The 22,233-nt window shown below is 35.0% G+C and overlaps 1 protein-coding gene across 3 annotated transcripts in view; it reads right to left on the bottom strand.

Annotated features, from left to right (window-relative positions):
- LOC114351665 (alpha-N-acetylgalactosaminidase) overlaps nt 1-22,233 on the bottom strand; it is a 93,124-nt gene that overhangs the window by 47,262 nt on the left and 23,629 nt on the right. Inside the window, exons 2-3 of one of the 3 annotated variants that reach the window (XM_028302951.1) lie at nt 6,430-6,842; nt 5,214-5,388 (exon numbers count right to left, since the gene is read on the bottom strand). The exons of the other annotated variants lie outside the window; for them this stretch is intronic. Of the exons in view, the coding sequence (XP_028158752.1) occupies nt 5,214-5,388; nt 6,430-6,599 (345 nt within the window). The 5' untranslated portion in view covers nt 6,600-6,842. The remainder of the gene's footprint in view (nt 1-5,213; nt 5,389-6,429; nt 6,843-22,233) is intronic. 3 annotated transcript variants of the gene reach the window in all.

The following is a 22,233-nucleotide window of genomic DNA, read 5'->3' as shown; positions in this document are numbered from 1 at the left end:
AGCCTGACCAGGAACATAAAAACCCTCGCCATGTTGCGGAAAACTAATGGTACTAATTTCTTTTAATGGCAACAGTAACTGAAAACTTCATTGACATGTCACCTTGCATGTCAGTCTATTGCTGTCAAAGTGTAAACAAACTTTATTTTAAATGTGCGCAATTGATTTTGTGAATTAAATTGCTAAAATCTTTTTATAGTCGTGAAAGAAAAGTGGTTCACAATGTGTTAAAGTATTTGTCGAAGAGAAATACTAAGGGTTCGGACAATATTTTCATTGAATAATGTTTCCGACAAAGGTTGTCAAATTGACTGACATGTTTATCGTATAGTACAGTCCACTATGAAAATTAGCTGTGGTTTGTTTCAAAGCAGCACAAATCGTTGCACTATTGCAAGAAGGGCTCAGCCAGCGGGCTGTCGCACGTCAGCTCCACATAAGCCAGTCCTGGGTTTCGAAAGTTTTAAGACGCTTTCGGGAGACTGGTGGCTTTATCCCGAGACCAAGTTCTGAACAGCGCCCGTGCACATCGCAGAGGGATGACCATTTTTTCATGTCAACCTCTCTTTGAAATCGTCATTTGACTGGTATCGACGTCCAGCAAGAGCTCAGAAATGTTAGTAGGATAGCTGTTACAAATGGACAGTTCGTCTAAGATATAAGCAATAGAATTTAACTCCAAAAAGGCCTGCCACAGGCTCGAACTGACGGCTGATCACCGATAAATAGTAAATATCTGTTAAGTCGAAATATTGCCAAATAAAATAGGCGATCATTTTTTCACTGATGGTCTGATGTCATGATGCAGTTCAGTCAGATTATGCAGCAAGTAAACTAATTTAATTTTCGCTATTCAATTACACTCACGATGGTAACCGAAATCACCTGAATTGATCTGCCCCCTAGATAAGTGGCAAAATCTGATATTCTATTCGGACTGATTCGATTTTTGATAAGTGTGACTAGTCTAGTCTTCTAATACAATAGACCCACTGATCGCGTTCGAAACACCTGTGCGGCGCTAAACTCGTCACGACATGCAACGAGACAATGGGCCAACTATCCGGCCGCCGGATATCCGGCTATCCGGCCTAGCAGCTGGCCGGATATCCGGTATCCGGTATCCGGCCAAACAACTATCCGTTTCATCTCTAGTTTTTATGTTCCTGGTCAGGCTATAAATCGGTTTTCAAGAATTAATTCACAATCACATTATTCATTACGTTACGTTTAGCCCATCTGTGTAAAATCAGATAACTCTATTTAATTTTATCTAACTAAACGCTACAGTTTAACCTTTGCTTAGCTCTGGAAGTAGGTATGCTACTTAGGTATGTAATTCTTTAAAATATTTAAAAAAATAATAAAACCTTTTCTAACTTCATTTCCATTAGAACTGGCCATTTTATACGAGACATAAAAAAGAAATCTGTAGCATTGACATTTACATTTTTTTAAACAATAGAACGAGATCTGTTTCACATTGATTGTATCTGGCCAGCTTTGCGTAACTTTATTTGCCTTAACTATTTTGCGTCCATAGGCGTCTACGCACAATTATACAAAGAAACCAACAGTTAATTTTTCTTATTTCTTTTGTTTTAAGGTCTAGTATTAAATATTATATCTAAGTAATCTTTTATTGTACACCCGCATATAAAACTTAATCACCATGATGTTACGTTGTAAACATAACGAGATTTCAAAACTCGTGACAAAACTGGATAGATCTTCAAAAGCGGGTCCCACAAATTCTGACATTTATGTGGGATTTTTGATTACTTAATTACTTTGCAACAAGTAATTAAGTAACTGTAACGTCATTTGGATATAATTATACTCATTGTTATTGTTGATAATGAACTTGTTATTATAATAGAAATGGCATGTATAAGTTTCGGAACCTACGCTATTTATTGTTATGGTTAGATAAATATTTGTATAAGAACAAAAAACTTATTAAATTACAGCTCGAACAGGATAATTTGTCAACCAAATATTCTGCGATGATGCATTATGAAAACATTCTTGAATTTACATAGGTGTTTACAAACACAAAGGTATTAAATATAAATACTACAATGACTTAATGTATTTGAGGGGTAATTTTCGGTACGATGACTTTATTTGTTAGATAAAATGAGACTTGTGGAAGTTAAGTTGTATAATCTTTAGACATGCCACGAATATTCGGCTACTATTCGGTATTCGGCCTATTCGGCCACTTTTTTTGGTATTCGGTATTCGGCCGAATAATAGGTACTATTCGGCCGAATACCGAATACCAAGTCATGGAAAAAAAGGACACATCATATTAATCGAGATTTGTCTTTATTATCAAATTACAATACTTTAATAAGTAAAATTAATCAGCTGTAAGTTGTGATGGATAAAAACAAGCTTTTCAGCATTTGAAGGTAGCAAACGATTACGATTTTCATCATAAATGATACCAGTTTCAGAAAACAACCTCTCACTATACACGCTACTCCCGGGAGAAGAAAGATAAACTTAGCAAATTTCGAGAGGTTTGGGTATTGTTTTTCATTAGCTGACCACCACTTGTAAGCTTCTCGATCTAGTCGATTTGATTTCAAATAAAAATCCATCTCATTTGCCACAGTATTCTTCTCCACGTTCTCCTCATCATTACTATTTCGCATATTATCTTTAACGACTTCCTCAAATAGGCCAGTAGAATTAAACACAAAAATTGATTAAATCGGAAATAATTCCTACAAAAGATTATTACAAGCTTTTTATTACTTTCACATGTCTGGTGTCTGTCGTCAAATCTTGCAACTTAAAATTGACCCACTTCCCGGTTTCCTATTGAGCTGAAATTTTGCATACATGTGTAAGTCCGATGACAATGCAATATTATGGTACCATTGAGCTGGTCTGATGATGGAGTCGGGAGGTGGCCATAGGAACTCCTAAACAAAACGGCGGAAACTCATCGAGTTTGGGTTCGTTGGATTTGTCTTTTCGAGCACTTTAGTGTTAGATAACGTCCAGGGTCCTGAGATTAAGATATAACTAAAAAGTGTAAAATAAAATTATAATAAAAATAAACTTTTTTAAAAACAAGCTTTTATTCTGAATTTCGAAAGCTTGTAGCGCAAACAGAGAAAAAGAGGAATAAATTCCATGCGCGATACAAACTTTCGAAATACAGAATAAAAGCTTGTTTTTAAAAAAGTTTATTTTTATTATAATTTATTAAGAAAGTTGTAGAAAATCATGTCAAGACTGCATAGATAAGAACATCATATTTGTAATTTTAAAGTTATTGGCTATCTGATCTATCAACATTTCTGTCAACAAGCATTTGCTTATTATTTTATTACTTCATCATACGGTATGTTAATAAACAGGAACGTGTAGTTCTTAACAACTGTATTATTAGTAATTATGATTGGATAATTTAAAATAACTTATTTTCAATGTTGTTTACTTTGACGTACCTAAGCAATTCATAAAGTAAATGAGGGATTGATTATTATAAATACAACACCAGCTTGGACACCTTTTATGAAATACCTTCTATACAGGGTGTTAGGATTTTTTTTATTTTGTATGAAAATTTAAAAAATTAAAATGATGATATCTCTGACTTCACCATACCATTTATTATGCCCATGTTAACATGGGCTAGTGTTGGCTCATATACCCGTTTACCTAACACCCTGTATTTATTATGTTACTCGGCTGCTTACCGTAAATCATCGATCGATGAACATATCGGCCCAAAACGGGAAAGTCCACATTTCATACGAGTCCTAGGTATTTCGCATTCATAAGAACAAGTTTTATTAACGTATAAATGTAAGTTCAATGAACGTTTTTACTGAATCATTACGTCATCATTAAGAAATGGNATATTCAAATGTGATGTTGTCTTTAGCTGTGTAATGGCTGTGCCGAACTCTCTATTGTAAATATTCTACGTGTGCTTTGATACCAATATATTTATTATGTTACTACCAACCACTGTGTTTATTGCTCTGTAGCGGACTTAATATATCCCTAACAGTATCAGTTAAGCCACAATACTGGTAACAGCTCCCAATTTTATCGAAATTACGAAAGCAAACAAGTCTTGTTTGTTTACACTTCATTAAACAAAATGCAAGTAACTTAACATCGATTCGCTTCCTCGATGTGGCCACAGCTGTTATTAAATGTCATAACATAAGTAAATAAACTATTATATGATAATGCACATAATATACCGCCTGTTTGATAAGATGTTTATTTATTAGTCGAGTGTGTAACATTTCAGTATTTTCCTGAATAATGAGTTTGTGGATGCTGACATTATTTACATTTTTCGATATTTATTGATGATAATAAAACATAATAGTAATTAATTTATTAAACCTACGCAGATGTTTTATAAGCCACAACTGCTGCTAGAATTCTAAAAAAAAATTAAATAAAATATGCACATGTCGACATTCTAACGGAACAAATTATACACCAGTTTTTGATAAATTATATGAGTATATGCCACATTCGTATTCCATTGTATACAAAATAGGCCTGGTTCTGGCCTGACATAAACCATAAATGCCTTTAAATAAATTCATAAAACATTTGCATAAAATTATTATGATTAAGACTTCAAATTATCTGTGTCGAGAACTTTTTCTTGTCAAGAATAATAATAGAATTTATTGCACATGCAATCTCGCTGCATTTGAGGTGAGAGAGATGAAACTACAATAATAAAATTATTATACCTACTCGTACGTCACGTTCAGAACTCTCACGACATGACACCAGTGTTTCCCCTAAATATCCTTAATATTTTTTGGTGATTTCAGTCCTTATTTACCAAGTGTTTCCTGGGTAAAAAGTAAGAGAGTGCCAAAGTTCAATAGAAGAGGATCGTGACGTCAAGGTGCTTAGTGTAGCTCTTTGTGACGTCACGCGGAACTTCAACGCATCGTAATTTATTACTTGTTTGATTGACAAATAAAAATGTGTCCAACTTTTTTTATTAATATATTTACCGGACTTTTTTTTAAATTTGGGCATTTTGAAATTCAGAGAGAGCGCGGCGCTATCGCATCGGTTTACGCGTTTCTTTCGCCTACGTGATTTGGAATTGCCGGACTAAAAGCTTTTCTTTAGGGAACTAGATGGCTAATTGTACCATATTTTTAGAATTTTAGCACGAAAGAGAAGAATAGAATTAAAAGACTCACATAATCAGCCAAGCTCTTCATCCCGTACGGGAACCTCTCTCTATCCGGGACGAGCTTCCCGCGCGGGTCGCGCTCGCGCTCCGGCCAGCAGTCGTCGACGTTGATGTACTCGTAGCCGGCGGCCGCGTAGCCCTCCGTCACCAGGATGTCCGTCATCGTGCGGAACAGCCGGTCGCTGGAAGGGGGATTGATCATCATCAGAGGTGGAATTGTGTAAAACGCTTTGTTTATCTGACTTTATCGTACGTTATGAACTGTCAAATGATTACGATTGCTTTACACAATTCCACCTTTGGTCATTTAGTCTCCATTGTAGAAAGACCATACATTTATTTTCAGTAGTTTTAAAGAGCAATTTTATCCGTCTCTACTCTCTATACAGGGTGACTTTACAAACAGTACCTATTCAAAAACTAATAACTCAAAGGTGACTGACTGACTGACTGACATAGTGATCTATCAACGCACAGCCCAAACCACTGGACGGATCGGGCTGAGACATGCAGGTAGATGTTATGACGTAGGCATCCGCTAAGACAGGATTTTACGAAACTCCACCCCTAAGGGGGTAAAACAGGATCCACGCGTACGAATTCGCGGGTGGCCGCTAGTTTTTTAATAAGCATAAATATGAAAAATATATTTTTGTTTTCTTTACGTAAATCGATTAAGTAACTGATTCTGAGTCGCTCCCAAAACTTTTGACACTGTTTGCAAAGTCACCTGTAAAATTTTGACATCTAACAAAAACTCTACCACTCATCTTCATCATCATCACCAGGTAATTCAGTCTGTTGGAGCACGACTCTCACTAATTTACCCAAAGCCGATGGAGGATTAGACCTAACTCCCACCATGGCTAGACGGTTTGGACAGTTCTAATTTATGTGTTCTAATTTTAGCTCTTCTTCGAATTGGGAATCGAACCGATAATGATCTTAACAACCATTTTTTAGGGCTCCGTAGTCCTGATAAGGAACCCTTATTTTTAGAATGAAATGCATAAGAACGAGATATGTACCAATAAGTATTGCCTTATGGCCGACTTGTTCACGTTAACTCTGATCAGACAGGACTGGTATAATAGTCAACGTGTGAACGCTTCACGAAATTAAACCAACCAAAATACTTAGGTATTAGGCAACGTATGGCGCAAAATAAGTTTGTTTCTAAAGAAGTTTTAAATTAAAATAAGCTTGTGTATGTTATCACTCACCTTATGCAGTTGTCAGGGTCATTCTTACAGTCCGTATTACACCTAAACCTTTCCCACGCGAGCCACCCCATGGGAGGGGTGAGCGCCAGCCCATTGTCCAGTCCAGAAATCTTCCCGAAAAGGCACAACACTAGCACTGTCCACAGTCCACATGATTTCCACGACGCCATCACTACAACACTATTGACGATGAAAAAACGAATGCTATCTTTTCAGAGATCCTATCCTCATTTCGTTCATACACTGTTAGATTTCACAAAATAGAATTTGAGAAATGTAAGCCTGCGTGCGGTCCGCTGAACTGTCAGCTGGATAATGACAGTGACATGTGTTATCAGCGAAGAGGTTGACAGAAAAAGGTGTTAATGGTTGCAGTCTTGTCTGTGCTTTTGCAGGGGCAGCCGGTTATTTATCTGAAACAAAAGAAATAAGGTTTTATTTTTTGTAAAACAATTAACACAGCAAAATGATGATTAAACTCTATCCCTCTCACAAAATAAAAGCTAGCATATTGTTTTTATTTTCCCGAACGCATAACTACGTCTTTAGTGAAAAGGTCTTCCGAAAAATCTCACTTTTGCACCCCTTGGATGAAATTGTAAGACGAGTTAGACCAATTGATAATAAGGAAAATTAGTAGTACCTATATCGCCAACAACAAAGATAGAATACAAACAACGGATAATGCTTACAGCTTATTGAACAGTTTCATCTTGTAATGAGTTTGTTTAGATATGCTATCGTAATAAAATTGTTATGATCACATGATCGTGCCAAAGGTCATAGATGTAAACAAATTCTAATAAAATTAGTAGTAACGTTTTATCTTAGAGCCACGTTTTATCACATAGTTATTGTCTATAGCGTTATTTACATCAAGTTTATCTATAATGATGACTATGATACGAGTATACCTATGGGTTTCTTTGACACACATAAAGGTTAGATCGTACATTACGCATACAAAGACTATCATAGATTATGGTGGTTTACGAAGAACGCCTGAAGCCAGGCCATAGCCCAAAGAGAACAGTCGAATAACATAGTAAAGGGTCAGATTCGGAGTCAACAAACAATTTTTTAAGAATTGTTACAATTTTATCGATTTTACGCAAGTTATGGTAGGAGCTCAATGCAAATAGGGAATTTTAAATCGTAAAAGAATCTTAATATCATTTCATTTTCAATCAACAACAACTTAGAAATATCTAATCTGAAAGTGTTTCCAAGAAGGGTCGAATTTTCCACAGCTTCTGCAAAAATTAAATGATGACTTAATTTTCCAGTATTTTCAACCTGAAACTTTACGGGGAGAATAATTTAAGATTGCAGGGAATGGTTGTTCTTATCTCTGCTATGCATGTGGTATAATTATGTGTTATCTGGAGGCCATCTTGACGTTTGTATTATGACTGTGTTCGATATAATCATGTGTGCGGAAGATTTGCAAAGTGTGCCATACTTGAACACTGTTTGATTATTAAATCAAATCAATCATTATTTGCTTGAATACATTGTTTGGTTGATTATAATAAAGATGTTGCAACTAAGAAGTCCAGGCAAATCTTTTAACTAAATGAGTCGATGGGATTTCGATATTCAGTTTAAACATTTTATTTAAAACCGATTAAAAAATACATCAGAAATACGACAACTATCTACCAAGAAAAGTTATTGGTTGCATTGAAATTCTCCATTCTAGTCAATTAATGTAAGCAGCTTCTAAACCAGATTTTATCAAACGAAACATGTTAGCAGTAACCTATCACGGATCCCATATTATCTCATGGGCTAAAAGTCTCTGATCTTATTTGCTTAATGGCTCTACTCAATTGGTGCATATTTGTGATAAAATAGATAAACGGTTTTCCAATAAAATTATTATTCAGCAAGGTTAATTTTCAGTACTATACTTTTTGAGAGATTTATTGAGTAGTTCGTTAGATTTTAACAGTAAATAAAACATTTGTAAGCTTCAATTAAACCAATTTACAAGTCCATATTAAATGTAATCAGTCAAAACAAAAAATAAATTGTGTTTTACACCAGAATTAAAGGCGGTGTTTATTATTGTTAAAATCAATGTTAATGAATCAGTTATTTTTCTTAGTTGAATCATGAATAATTTATAACCGTGTTACAATTACTGAAAACGAATAACATTACGTTTATATCTTCGCAATACATCATCTAAGAAAAAAACTATTATGCCTCACGACAAATCCTTTCTTCAAATCAAGTACACGTACAGACAGCACATCATGCTATGCATTTTTGTTGCAAAATCGACCCTATTACAAGCACATAAGAGGCATAAAGAGGTCACAGTGTAAAGCTTTATGTGCCGTCTGAACAAATCATCATGGAACAATCATCTCACAATTACACAGCGGCTGTCGCAATTAATAGGAGGTAATGAAACAATTATCATTGTCAACTCGAGAATGGACGAGAATCGTGTAATTTGTAGCAACATCAATCATACGTGAGGTTTCGTAATTTTGATTGATACTTATTAACAGATTTAATTAATCTAAAATAAAGAATGGCATTGCTTGTGAAACGCAACAGTTTAAGGTCTGCTTAGCTCTGGAAGTATACTAAGTAATTCTTTAAAATATTAAAAAAAAACCTACATTAGAACTGGCCATATCCCATTACGTATAAAGACATCAAAAGAAATCTGTAGCATTGACATTTACATTTTTTTAAACAATAGAACGAGATCTGTTTAACATTGATTGTATCTGGCCAGCATTGCGTAACTTTATTTGCCTTAACTATTTTGCGTCCATTGGCGTCTACGCACTATTATACAAAAAAACCAAACGTTAATTTTCCTTATTTCTTTTGTTTTAAGGTCTAATATTAAATATTATATCTACATAGTAATCTTTTATTGTACACCCGCATATAAAACTTAATGACCACGATGTTACGTTGTAAACATAACGAGATTTCAAAACTCGTGACAAAACTGGATAGATTTTCAAAAGCGGGTCCCACAAGTTTGAGATTTTTGATTACTTAATTACCTACTTGCAAACTGTAACGTAATTTGGTTATAATTATACTCATTGTTATTGTTGATAATGAACTTGTTATCATAGAAATGGGTTGTATAGTTTCGAAACCTACGCTAAGTACATTGTTGTCGTTAAACAAGCGTGTGTAAGTATTTGCATAATTATGAACAAAAAAACTTATTAAATTACAACCACGAACAGGATAATTTGTTTGTTTGAAGCATTATGAAAACATTCTTGAACTAAGTGTTTACAAACACAAAGGAATTAATATAAATGCTACAATGACTAAATATGTTTGAGGGGTAAGGTTGTCGGTTCGATGACTTTATTTGTTAGATAAAGAGAGACTTGTGAAAATAAAGTTGTAGCACGTAGCAAACTTTATCACTTTTTAATTTACTTTTATTATTTTAATTTTAGCACGGGTTACACCATCTTACTTTAACTTGAACAAACGTCAAAAGTCTGTCCAACTCCATACAAAAGCACCGGTGTTATATTTATAGTTACCGTTAAAGTTAAGATGGTGCTGCCGATCTAAAAGTTTATCAGTCCAATAAGTAATGACTACAACATAATATAGTTCCCGCCATTTTTGCTACTTTACTATTTTGTCACAGATAATAAAATAATACTAGTCTATTGTGTTCCAATGGACAGCGAAAGAGTTAATTCATTACCACACAACTTCAGCAGTTATAAGCAATATTTAAGATTACTTACACGATTAAAGCCCTATCAAATTCCAATCTACAAGCATGCCTCTACAATTTCTAAAGCAGCTTATGATGCCATTGTTAATACGTATTATCTAGTTTAAATTCTTTATCTAAATTACACGACAGATCGTGTTTTGTGCTATCTTATAAGAGCCATCGTTTCTTAATTGCAACAATTTCTTTGGGAATCTATATGGTTTAGCCATTGTAGCACACCATGGATAATCAATTTGCTCATGAGACAGTTTTCACTTTTATAAAGCACTGTTTAAATACAAAGTTACATTCAAAGGACTTAAGTTACAGGAACTATGGAGAAATATTAAAAATTGCCTTACCAGTAAAACTTTACTAGTAAGGGCACAGAATTTATTCTGTGGTAGTACTAGTTAAGAAGAAGGGCTAAGTAGTTGAGTAAGAAACTTTTTACAAAAGTTACAAATAAATTATATTTATTCGATGTATTTTACCGCTACCAATCTATCAACATGGAAAGCATTGGGAGAGTCCTATGTTCAGCAGTGGACATCCTATGGCTGAAATGATGATGATGATGATGTATTTACCGGGTCGATATTTTTGGTCTTTTATTTAACGTAAAGAAAGGAATTTAATTAATAAAATAATTATTTTTCTAATAACTTTGTAAATGATACACGATAGATGGCATTAAAACGTAGTTACGCTCAATAAAACTAGTTTCGCGGGCCGCATAGTCGCACGCGCAACGCCCAATGCAACTAGTGCGGGTGCAACTTGTTACAACACTATTGCCTATAGTTTCCGGCAAGCTTTGCATTTTAATTTGTATTACGCTTAATTATACACTTATACATCGTTATAATCATTTATTGAATACATTTTTCATCTATGCTTACATATTTCCTCAATCAATACAATAAGCCAAGACATCGTGAATAATTTTTGCCAATATTTTATAATTTTAACTGTGTCAAACTTACTTATTGCAAAATAACACTCTTTACAACTAATAGGTATGTAAATATGCCACAGTCATTGATTTGATGTCACGTCGTCCGCACTAACTTCATTTACTATTGATTAAACACAATTAATCAAAGCCTTCAACAAAAAGTCCTAAGTTAGACCTATTTGTTTACATTGTGCATGTAACCACTCTACTTGTTTACATTGTATCGCTTTCTACACCATGTCGTACAGATCTAATGAAGCCGTTACGATTTATCTGAACCAGTTAACGAGAGGTTTGACAGCCATCGAGTTATACAACCGGCTTCCTTCTCAGGTCATGTCCTAACCTCCGTTTAGTGCCGTTAACTAATCCTTTAACATGCGGTGTCGCAACCCGGCCGTATCCGCTAGCGGAGACAAATTGATATGAGTACATGCNACGTGACATACGTTCAACAATCGTTCTCTATTGCGGTCACCTGTGCACTAAATTTCTTCTAATTTCTAATACATAGAGGTGAAGTATGGGGAGGCAGCTACTGAAATGCTTGACTTTAACAAACGCATCGTGTAGAAAATAACTCGATTTTATTGCAGAGGGCGGCAAAATGCTCATAGCGCGAGCACTCTAGGGTTAAAATAAGGTGGTGCAACTCAGCCATAGACTTCAAGAGCAGGTGAAACGATAAACGTATAATTTAACAGTTTAGCAGTCCAATAAGTAATGACTACAACATAAATAGTTCCCGCCATTTTTACTACTTTACTATTGTGTTCCAATGGACAGCGAAAGAGTTAATTCATTACCACACAACTTGAGCAGTTACTGGTATTTACACGATTAAAGCCTTATCAAATTCTAATCTACAAGCATGCCTCTACAATTTCTAAAGCAGCTTATGATGCCATTGTTAATACGTAAGTATTAACTAGTTAAAATTCTTTATCTAAATTACACGACAGATCGTGTATTGTGCTATCTTATAAGAGCCATCGTTTCTTAATTGCAACAATTTCTTTGTGAATTATAGTTAAGCTATTTATTGTAAGGCACACCATGGATAATCAATGTTCTGGAGGCAATTTTCACTTTTGTAACGCACTGTTTAAATACAAAGTTATATTCAAAGGACTTAAATGACAGGAATTATCGAGCTTTAAAAATTTCCCTGCCAGTATAACTTTTAAGTAAGGGCACAGAATAAATAGTGGAAGTACTAGTTAAGAAGAAAGGCTAAGAAGTTAAGTAAGAAACTTTTTTACAAAGGTTACAAATAAATTAGGACCCCGTAGGACCTAAAGCTAGATCAATATTTAACGCAAAGAAAGGAATTTCATTATAAAATAATTATTTTTATAATAACTTTGTCCAGTTGCAAATGCTCCACGATAGATGGCATTAAAACATAGTTACGCTCAAAAACTAGTTTCGCGGGCCGCATAGTCGCACGCGCAACGCCCAATGCAACTAGTGCGGGTGCAACTAGTTACGACACTATTGCCTATAGTTTCCGGCAAGCTTTGCATTTTAATTTGTATTACGCTTAATTATACACATATACATCGTTGTAATAATTTATTGAATAAATTTTTCATCTATGCTTACATATTTCCTCAATCAATAGAATAAGCCAAAACATCGTGAATAACATTTTTGCCAATATTTTTTAATTTGAACTGTGTCAAACGTACTTATTGCAAAATAACACTCTTTACAACTAATAGGTATGTAAATATGCAACAGTCATTGATTTGATGTCACGTCGTCCGCACTAACTTCATTTAACTATTGATTAAACACAATTAATCAAAGCCTTCAACAAAAAGTCCTAAGTTAGACCTATTTGTTTACATTGTGCATGTAACCACTCTACTTGTTTACATTGTATCGCTTTCTACACCATGTCGTACAGATCTAATGAAGCCGTTACGATTTATCTGAACCAGTTAACGAGAGGTTTGACAGCCATCGAGTTATACAACCCGCTTCCTTCTCAGGTCATGTCTTAACCTCCGTTTAGTGCCGTTAACTAATCCTTTAACATGCGGTGTCGCAACCCGGCCGTATCCGCTAGCGGAGACAAATTGATACGAGTACATGCATCTTTTGATATTTTGCGCTACTAATAATTTTGCTAATATTATAATGGTTGGGTCTAACGTTAGGCGCGATATCTTTAACCGACTTCAAAAAAGAAGGAGATTCTCAATTCGATTGTATGTTATGTTAGATTGGGACTTTTCTTGTGGCGTATGTATGTAGAGATTTAAGCAACTAAATATTAAACTGTATTTTGAAGATGAATTTCAATAGTTTAAAGTTAGTAAATCAGAGCTAAATCTCGAACTCTATAGCCTATATCAAAGCTTTCATCCAATATTTTCTTGTAATAAGTAGGTACCTTTCTTTAGTGAACCATACTGTATTATTGGGTACCTACCCTCGTTAATAGGGACTGCTACTGTAAAATTACACTAAACATGACAGTTTACCAGTTCTGGCAAATTATCTATTGTAACTCTAATGTTTAAGTACGGGTAATAATGACTAATCATGCAATTTGTATGAGAGCCGTATGAGCCCTAATAGCGAATGTAATGTGTAATGACAATAATTGGTACACAATCGCGGGTTCATGGTTTTGCACAATTATGTATTTCACAAGAGTATAGTAATTTGATCTACAGAACACATTTGGTATGGAAGATGAGAAAAGGGCGTATTAAACATTGACACTCAGAAAATTATTTTACTTCAGTATTCTTTCTCAACATTATTTTAAGAATTAAGTCACACTCGAAGCGCATCTATTTATAAGCGCACCTAAACTACTTATTACTTGAAGCAGACCAAAAAAGTGCTTAAGCAGCTTAGGTGCGTATGAAAATGGGCGCATCAAGCAGGTACCTCGAAAAAATATCCCTCCTGAATGCTTAACTAATAATTAAACCATCGCCGAGTCTAAAGTCCAAGCATTAAGAAGCTACTTTAAGTATTTACAGCACATAAACGCACTAAATTATTACGAAAAGATAGTTGTACAACCGAATTCAGTATTCGATACCGTTACCTACTACCAGACTCCTACGAAACCAGCTTGTTGTGCATGAATACGATCACGAACACTTACCTAATTTAGACATAATTTAATTGGTATTCCGTACAGAATGTCGAATGAATGGCACTCTGGTTTTAATAAGGAACTGCAATGAAGCTACAGGGATGGTGAAAGGAAGCTGATACTTATAATGATGCAAGCTATACTTTTAAATGACCATCGCTAAAGTTTTTTCCACCGCTTCTTCTTAGTATCAGCTCATAATAATATGTCGTCCTTAAGGGCAAGCTTTGTTTCAATTAGACTCCTTAAAAGGCCTACATAATTTGAAGTCGTTTGAAGTGTTGCCTCCAAGGCACATTACAATAAACAAGAATGAAATGACGAAGGAATAAATAAATAAATATCCTTGGACAGTTTACACTGCGCTTCTAGTCCCAAACTAAGCAAAGCTTGTACTATGGGTACTAGACAACGGATATAAACATAACTTAAATAATTTTTTTTGTAAATACATACTTATAATACATAGAAAACACCCAGTCCAATACAAACAAATGTTCATGCATGCGAACACGCTACCTCCGCTCGCTAAACAGTAGTCCGTTTCGAACCACTACACCAAACGGCCGACTATGGCCGAATGGCAAAGAAATAAACAATTAAATAAGTGATCAAAGTATACTAAAGCTTCGGCTAAACCAACGCGTGCAGATCGCATCGGTAATGGCGATGGCGACCAATGACAGGACGCGTTGATGTGAAGTGATCGATTTATCACTTTTATCGCGTCATTTTATCGATTTTACGCGATAAGCATCGATAAGATTTTATCACGGCGCACATCCTAGCCCGGCTAATCGCCATCGTCAACGCCATTGCGCACGCTGCCTGCACGCGTTGGTTTGGCCGAGCCTTAAGAAAGCACAAACGCATTAACTGAGACTGAATGCTTGAATTTCAAATATTGACCATACTAAGTACTCGTACGACTGCTCTGAGACAGATATAAAGTGCACTAATTTAAGGACCTACAATAAAAGGTCCAGAAATACACGTGAGCTCTCTAGTACCCAAAGTCACGTGTCCACAGGTCTAACCAGCGCAGGCGCGAGTTTTACGTAATTTTTACATAAGCCAAATGCAACGTTCCGCTACGTGCCCGCGTTTTCGTTGCATTTGAGGCAGTATCATCTATTTCATTAATAGATTCAATAAATAAAATTAATGCGGCACTTTTTTTTATTAAATTAACACTGTTATGTAGTTCTAGATTTTAAAATACCTAGTGAAGGATCGCATAATCGCCTTAATGATTTAATTTCAAACAACCTTGATTGGTTTAACGATCAAGCAATTAAGCTGTACTGTTATATTATTTAGATTTTCACAAAGCATTCGTAATTCATAATATGAATTATGGTTTTAGACGTAACTGGTACATCTTGACTGTTTAATCCATAATTAAATTACATAAGAACAAATCATGTGTTGGATCATTTAAATAGTAGAATGGATCCAGAACGCTAATGGCTACCTGAAATACAAGCAAGAAGCAGTAAGATGTATGATTTCAAAACTCTCGACCACAAATCACAGTGTCGTGCAGTAATTTGGACCAATAACACCGCTTTAATGGTTGTCAGTCTGTTTCAGCGGCTGTCAACGAGGGTTTCATTCAAATGCTATCTTCTAATAATGCTTTATTGCTACAGCTGCGAGACTATGAAACTGCAGGTGGATGATGGACTGCTGTTATTCTTGCAAAATAATAAGATTGAATGAGTTGTGTACTGTGTATGGCTAAAATGAGTGCGAATTTGTATAATATTTAGAACCACTATGCACTAGGGACGCGGACGGGACGTAACGGAACAAAATCTATAATGAAGCGTTAAATAGAGCTTTGCGATTGGTTCGTGTGTCACCCTATGCGTCCACGCGCACTATGAGGTCTCCATAGTAATGTTTGTGAACACGGGCGGAATTCTATCAAGTAAAATGATTATTGTAAAAGATTTCAAATGTAAAATACACACTACTGAGTCTATTGACTTTACCGATATGAGTAAGTATAACAAAGCTTATGATGTCGCGCTGACTTTAGGTCATTTTAAGGCTTTGATTTCTCTTAGGTCACACAAAATGATATAAATTTAACAAATTTGTTTAAATAACATGTTTTCGTGATCACGTTCAGCAGTCCTGTTTAGGTGCTTGTAAATAATAATCTGATATAAGACTTAATAAAGTGCTTGTTTATAATAATCTGATACCAGACTTATGATCTGTAACTCACACGATCGAAGATCATTACGTATTCACGAACATTAATGTGCATAAATCATCGCAAAATGACGATTTATATCTTGAAATAATACCTGACACTGGTAATGCGCTCTATTGAGACATAACTACAAACTAGACCGCACTGAATTTCATAGTATTTCAGCACAATTTACACAGAGTTATGACTTTTACGTCACGACACATATTTATTCAAATTTAAACTTATAAGTAGATTTTCCCGTATTATGTTTATGATACAGTCATATTAAATGTACGTTTTCCTCGAACTACATTTCCTTGATGTTACTACCGACATGAAAAGTAAAATCAAAAAGCTTTTATTCTCAGTCATGGATATAATTTATCATGTAAGTACTTCATTTATACAACTATTAGAACGTCGATATGTTTAATTATGAACTATAATCTTCATTAAACACAGTTCAATTTCCAATCCCAAGGTCCAGTCTGATCAGAAGATTAGCTTTCACAGCAGGCTCAGCATACAAAACTAAGTTGTACCGGAGACGGAACTTCTTGTTACGGTCAATTGACAGATTAAGACTTTATGGAGAATTTATAATTAAGCTTTAAGTGTTATTAAAGTAAATTAATTCCTTAAGAAACAAACACTTTACTCGTATTCTTTAATTGCATTCAAAAGTTAAAGCTAGTTAAGGTACACAACTTGTAACTCAAATTACCTTTTTCTATTTTAAAATTCTTATGTCACAGTGTTGGCAACAAAGCTCATCCGAAACGGCTTGACGGATTCTTATAAAATTTTGTGTGTATATTCAGCTAGTTTACCAATCAAATTATTTGTATTGTATTGTAAGAGAATTGCAACCCACCCTTATTTTTAATAATGTTCTTTTCTTGGTCCAGTGCTTGGTTTCAACCAATCACAGACTTGAGCTGAGTTTGAGATTAGATCGAGTTGGAGTGACATTTCAAGATACGGCCCTAGGTATATTTTCTAAATAGATACGCTGCCTGTTGACAAGACTCACAGCCATCTTTTAAGCTGGCTTCTAGAATAGGTCGCAGCAACCGGTTCCAGTCAGACTTAATATTGAAATTGTGATATACCTAATTCAGAATAAGGCCGAACCACTCTGTTTTATATCGGCTATATTACTATGTTAAATAAATTAGTTTATTACCCAAATCATACATTTAGATTTTTATGTTTTTAAATGATGATTGATTTTAATCTGGTTTTATGTGGTAGGTCCACTATATTTTCATTCTTCCATTTCAATAAATGAAATATATAGACATTTTACACACTGCCATGTATGTATTAAACTGGTATCATCTTATGAATTAACTTTCAAAGCAACATCGGATATTAAGAAAAGTTGTATATTGGAGCTTTTAAGTACCAATAAGCTTTACCTAAGCTTTTCTAAGTTCAAACCAAAGAGGTAAACAGCTCACCTCGTAATAGAATTGATTTGAAGTTTACTCGAGTCATATACCAACCAGTTTTCGGCATAAAATTACTAGTAATAGGCCAGTCTAACATTAATATACAATTTTAGCTACGTTAGCCGATTGCCAACCGGTTAAGGTCACAGTTGCACTTGCAGAAATATACGTATAATAATTGTATACAGTATAATAATAATAATACGTATGGCTGGCAAGCTTAATCTACCGGCTGCCCACTGTTGCGAAATGTAGACAATAAAAGGCTTGATCTATATTTTGTAGACTGGACAATTGACATGTAGGTCAATTTGTTCGTGGATTTCGTAGGAAAACCCTGTTTCTTAGTTGGTACCAGTTGTAGTTCAATATTAAGTAATTTTATAGTAAGTGTAACCTTAACAACCACAGCAGGTATTTACTCTCTCATTATACAATGTGTACACAATATGCATTGTTTACGATGAGAAATAATGTATAAAACGTCTTATACGAATTATTTGTTTGTTACTAGTATTTATAACGTAGACAAAAACTATGAAGTTAAGTATATAATAGGCGACAAATAGTTCCATAGCATGCGTAAGCCATTGCATTGGATGAAGATTTCAGAAACAAAACAGCTGATAATCTTTAGATTTCGTTCAACCGCACATAATTTATCGTTAATCCCTATTAATTAGTCATTTGTACTCTTAATAAGTTAATAAAAACCTCAAATAATGACATTAATGAGGTATACCTCTTTACTGATATTTATCACGCAATGTTCCGATAGAGGTGGAATGTTAATAAGCGATTATCCTGATATCAAGTGAATGGAGCTGTTAAGATAATATACAAGCTGTAAATTATATTACATGTCAAGATCATGAACTGTATACGAGTATTTGCAAATAAGGTTAAAAATCATTCGCTGTTCGTTTCTAAATCTCTTTAAAATATGAGAACGGTGAAAAGATATCAGAAATAGATAAGATGTCGATTATAAAAAGTTCACCAGGTCATCAAGTAGGTATAATTTTTACAATAAGTAGATGATGATGATGAAAATTTAGAAAGATTTATGAATCTCAACTCAAGGGCAATCCCACTCCTTTTGAAATAATTGTAGTAGAGTTTTTTGATATTTGAAACAACTAAATTTTAAATTGTTGTTTGCCTTAGATTTACAAGAACGTAAGGATGCGAGAATGTATTTGTGCTTTAAGTTATTAAGTTTAAGCTTATGTTTTAGTTCAATTTCACGTTCAAAGTATCTTACCTGATTACACATACTTATAATTGGTCAGTTGTTAAGAAGAGAAAGGGATCAATAATCTCTCGCAGCTGTTAATGTGAAATTGCGAAAGTCGAAGCGAGTTCCTCAAAGGTACTGCATTATAAACTACTGCAACTAATTCTTACAGCTAAATCGTGACTGAGTTGGAACTTTCAATCCCAGTGGGTGGGTAAGAAGTCATGTAAGAACAGTGCCGGATTTACTTGGCTAAGTTCGTTCGTTTCAGCCGAAAGACGTCCACTGCTGGACAAAGGCCTCCCCCCAGGGTTTCCACAAAGACCGGTCCTGCACCGCTTGCATCCAGGCACCTCCCGCGACCTTCACCAGATCGTCGGTCCACCTAGTGGGAAGCCTGCCCACGCTACGTCTTCCGGCTCGTGGTCGCCACTCAAGAACTTTCTTGCCCCAGCGGTCATCAGCTCTACGAGCTATGTACCCCGCCTACTGCCACTTGATTTTAGCGATTTTGATACATATTACTTTTTNTCCCCATTCTGTACATGAAATATGTTTTCAAAATAACTATCAGGGGGTGATTAGTGATCGATACTAATGCCAAAAATGCAATCAGTAAAATTTTTGTCTGTCTGTCTGTCTGTATGTTCCTTATAGAAACAAAAACTACTTGACGGATTTTAACGAAACTTGGTACAATTATTCTTCGTACTCCTGGGCAGGTTATAGGATACTTAGGAATTCCCACGGGCTCGGGAATTAGCGGGAAAATTCTTTTCTATGAAAAATCTAAACTGCTTAAGTTAGACGCTTGAAATTTGGCATTTAGGTACCTTAGTAAACTCAAAGCTTAGTTACAACAGGATATTGCAAAATTCCCACGGGAACGGGAGTTAGCGGGAAAAACATTGGTATCAAAAAATCTAAACGGCGTAAGATAGATGAAGGGGGTAAAACGGGATCCACGCGTACGAAGTCGCGGGCGGCCACTAGTTTTTAATAATGTTCTTTTCTTGGTCCAGTGCTTGGTTTCAACCAATCACAGACTTGAGCTGAGTTTGAGATTAGATCGAGTTGGAGTGACATTTTAAGATACGGCCCTAGGTATATTTTCTAAATAGATACGCTGCCTGTTGACAAGACTCACAGCCATATTTTAAGCTGGCTTCTAGAATAGGTCGCAGCAACCGGTTCCAGTCAGACTTAATATTGAAATTGTGATATACCTAATTCAGAATAAGGCCGAACCACTCTGTTTTACAACTGGCTATATTACTATGCTAATTGATTTTTGTAGTAAAATTTAATAAATTAGTTTATTACCCATATCATACATTTAGATTTTTATGTTTTTCCATGTAGGTATTAAACTGGTATCATCTTATGAATTAACTTTCAAAGCAACATCCGATATTAAGAAAAGTTGTATGTTGGAGCTTTTAAGTACCAATAAGCTTTACCTAAGCTTTTCCAAAGAGGCAAACGGCTCACCTCGTAATAGAGTTGATTTGAAGTTTACTCGAGTCATATACCAACCAGTTTTCGGCATAAAATTACTAGCAATAGGCCAGTCTAACATTAATATACAATTTTAGCTACGTTAGCCGATTGCCAACCGGTTAAGGTCACAGTTGCACTTGCAGAAATATACGTATAATAACTGTATACAGTACAGTATAATAATAATAATACGTATGGCTGGTAAGATTAATCTACCGGCTGCCCACTGTTGCGAAATGTAGACAATAGTAAGGATTGATCTATATTTTGTAGACTGGACAATCGACATGTAGGTCAATTTGTTCGTGGATTTCGTAGGAAAACCCTGTTTCTTAGTTGGTACCAGTTGTAGTTCAATATTAAGTAATTTTATAGTAATTGTGTAACCTTAACAACCACAGCAGGTATTTACTCTCTCATTATACAATGTGTACACAATATGCATTGTTTACGATGAGAAATAATGTATAAAACGTCTGATACGAATTATTTGTTAGTATACTAGTATTTATAATGTAGACAAAAACTATGAAGTTAAGTAATTGTTAGGCATCAAACAGTTAATAGTATGCGTAAGGCATTGGATGAATATTTCAGAAACAAAACAGCTGATAATTTTTAGCTTTCGTTCAACCGCACCTAATTTATCATTAATCCCTATTAATTAGTCATTTGTACTCTTAATAAGTTAATAAAACCTCAAATAATGACATTAATGAGGTATGCCTCTTTACTGGTATTTATCACGCAATGTTCCGATAGAGGTGGAATGTTAATAAGCGATTATCCTGATATCAAGTGAATGGAGCCGTTAAGATAATATACAAGCTGTAAATTATATTCCATGTCAAGATCATGAAACTGTATATTTGCAAATAAGTAGGTACAATAAGGTTAAATATCAATCGCTGTTCGTTAATCTCTTTAAAATACGGCTGGGCGATTTTAATTTTGGTCTAGAAATGTTTGTCGTAGCCCAAGGAAGGTTTAAATGGAGAAAAGACATGGCAGAAATAGATATAAGATGTCCATCATAAAAAGTTCACCAGGTCATCAAGTAGGTATAATTTTTACAATAGATGATGATGATGAAAATTAGCATAGAAAGATCTATGAATCTCAACCTCAAGGGCAATCCCACTGCATGTGAATTTGTAGTAGTTTATTGACATAGAGACAACTAACAATTTTTGTTTGCCTTTAGTTACTTTACAAGAACGTAAGGATGCGAGAATATGCTTATGTTTTAGTTTAATTTCACGTTCAAAGTATCTTACCTGATTACACATACTTTAATTGGTCAGTTGTTAAGAAGAGAAAGGGACCAAAATCTATCGCAGCTGTTAATGTGAAATTGCGAAAGTCGAGGCGAGTTCCTCAAAGGTACAGCATTATAAACTACTGCAACTAATTCTTACAGCAAAATCGTGACTGAGTTGGAACTTTCAATCCCAGTGGGTGGCTAAGAAGTCGTGTAAGAACAGTGCCGGATTTACTAGGCTAAGTTCGTTCGTTTCAGCCGAAAGACGTCCACTGCTGGACAAAGGCCTCCCCCAAGGATTTCCACAAAGACCAATCCTGCGCCGCTCGCATCCAGACACTAG

Source organism: Ostrinia furnacalis, unplaced genomic scaffold (genome assembly GCF_004193835.3).
Source record: "Ostrinia furnacalis isolate ACB-3 unplaced genomic scaffold, ASM419383v2 OfSCF1172, whole genome shotgun sequence".
Taxonomy (NCBI): domain Eukaryota; kingdom Metazoa; phylum Arthropoda; class Insecta; order Lepidoptera; family Crambidae; genus Ostrinia; species Ostrinia furnacalis.
This window is presented reverse-complemented; position numbering and strand designations above follow the sequence as displayed.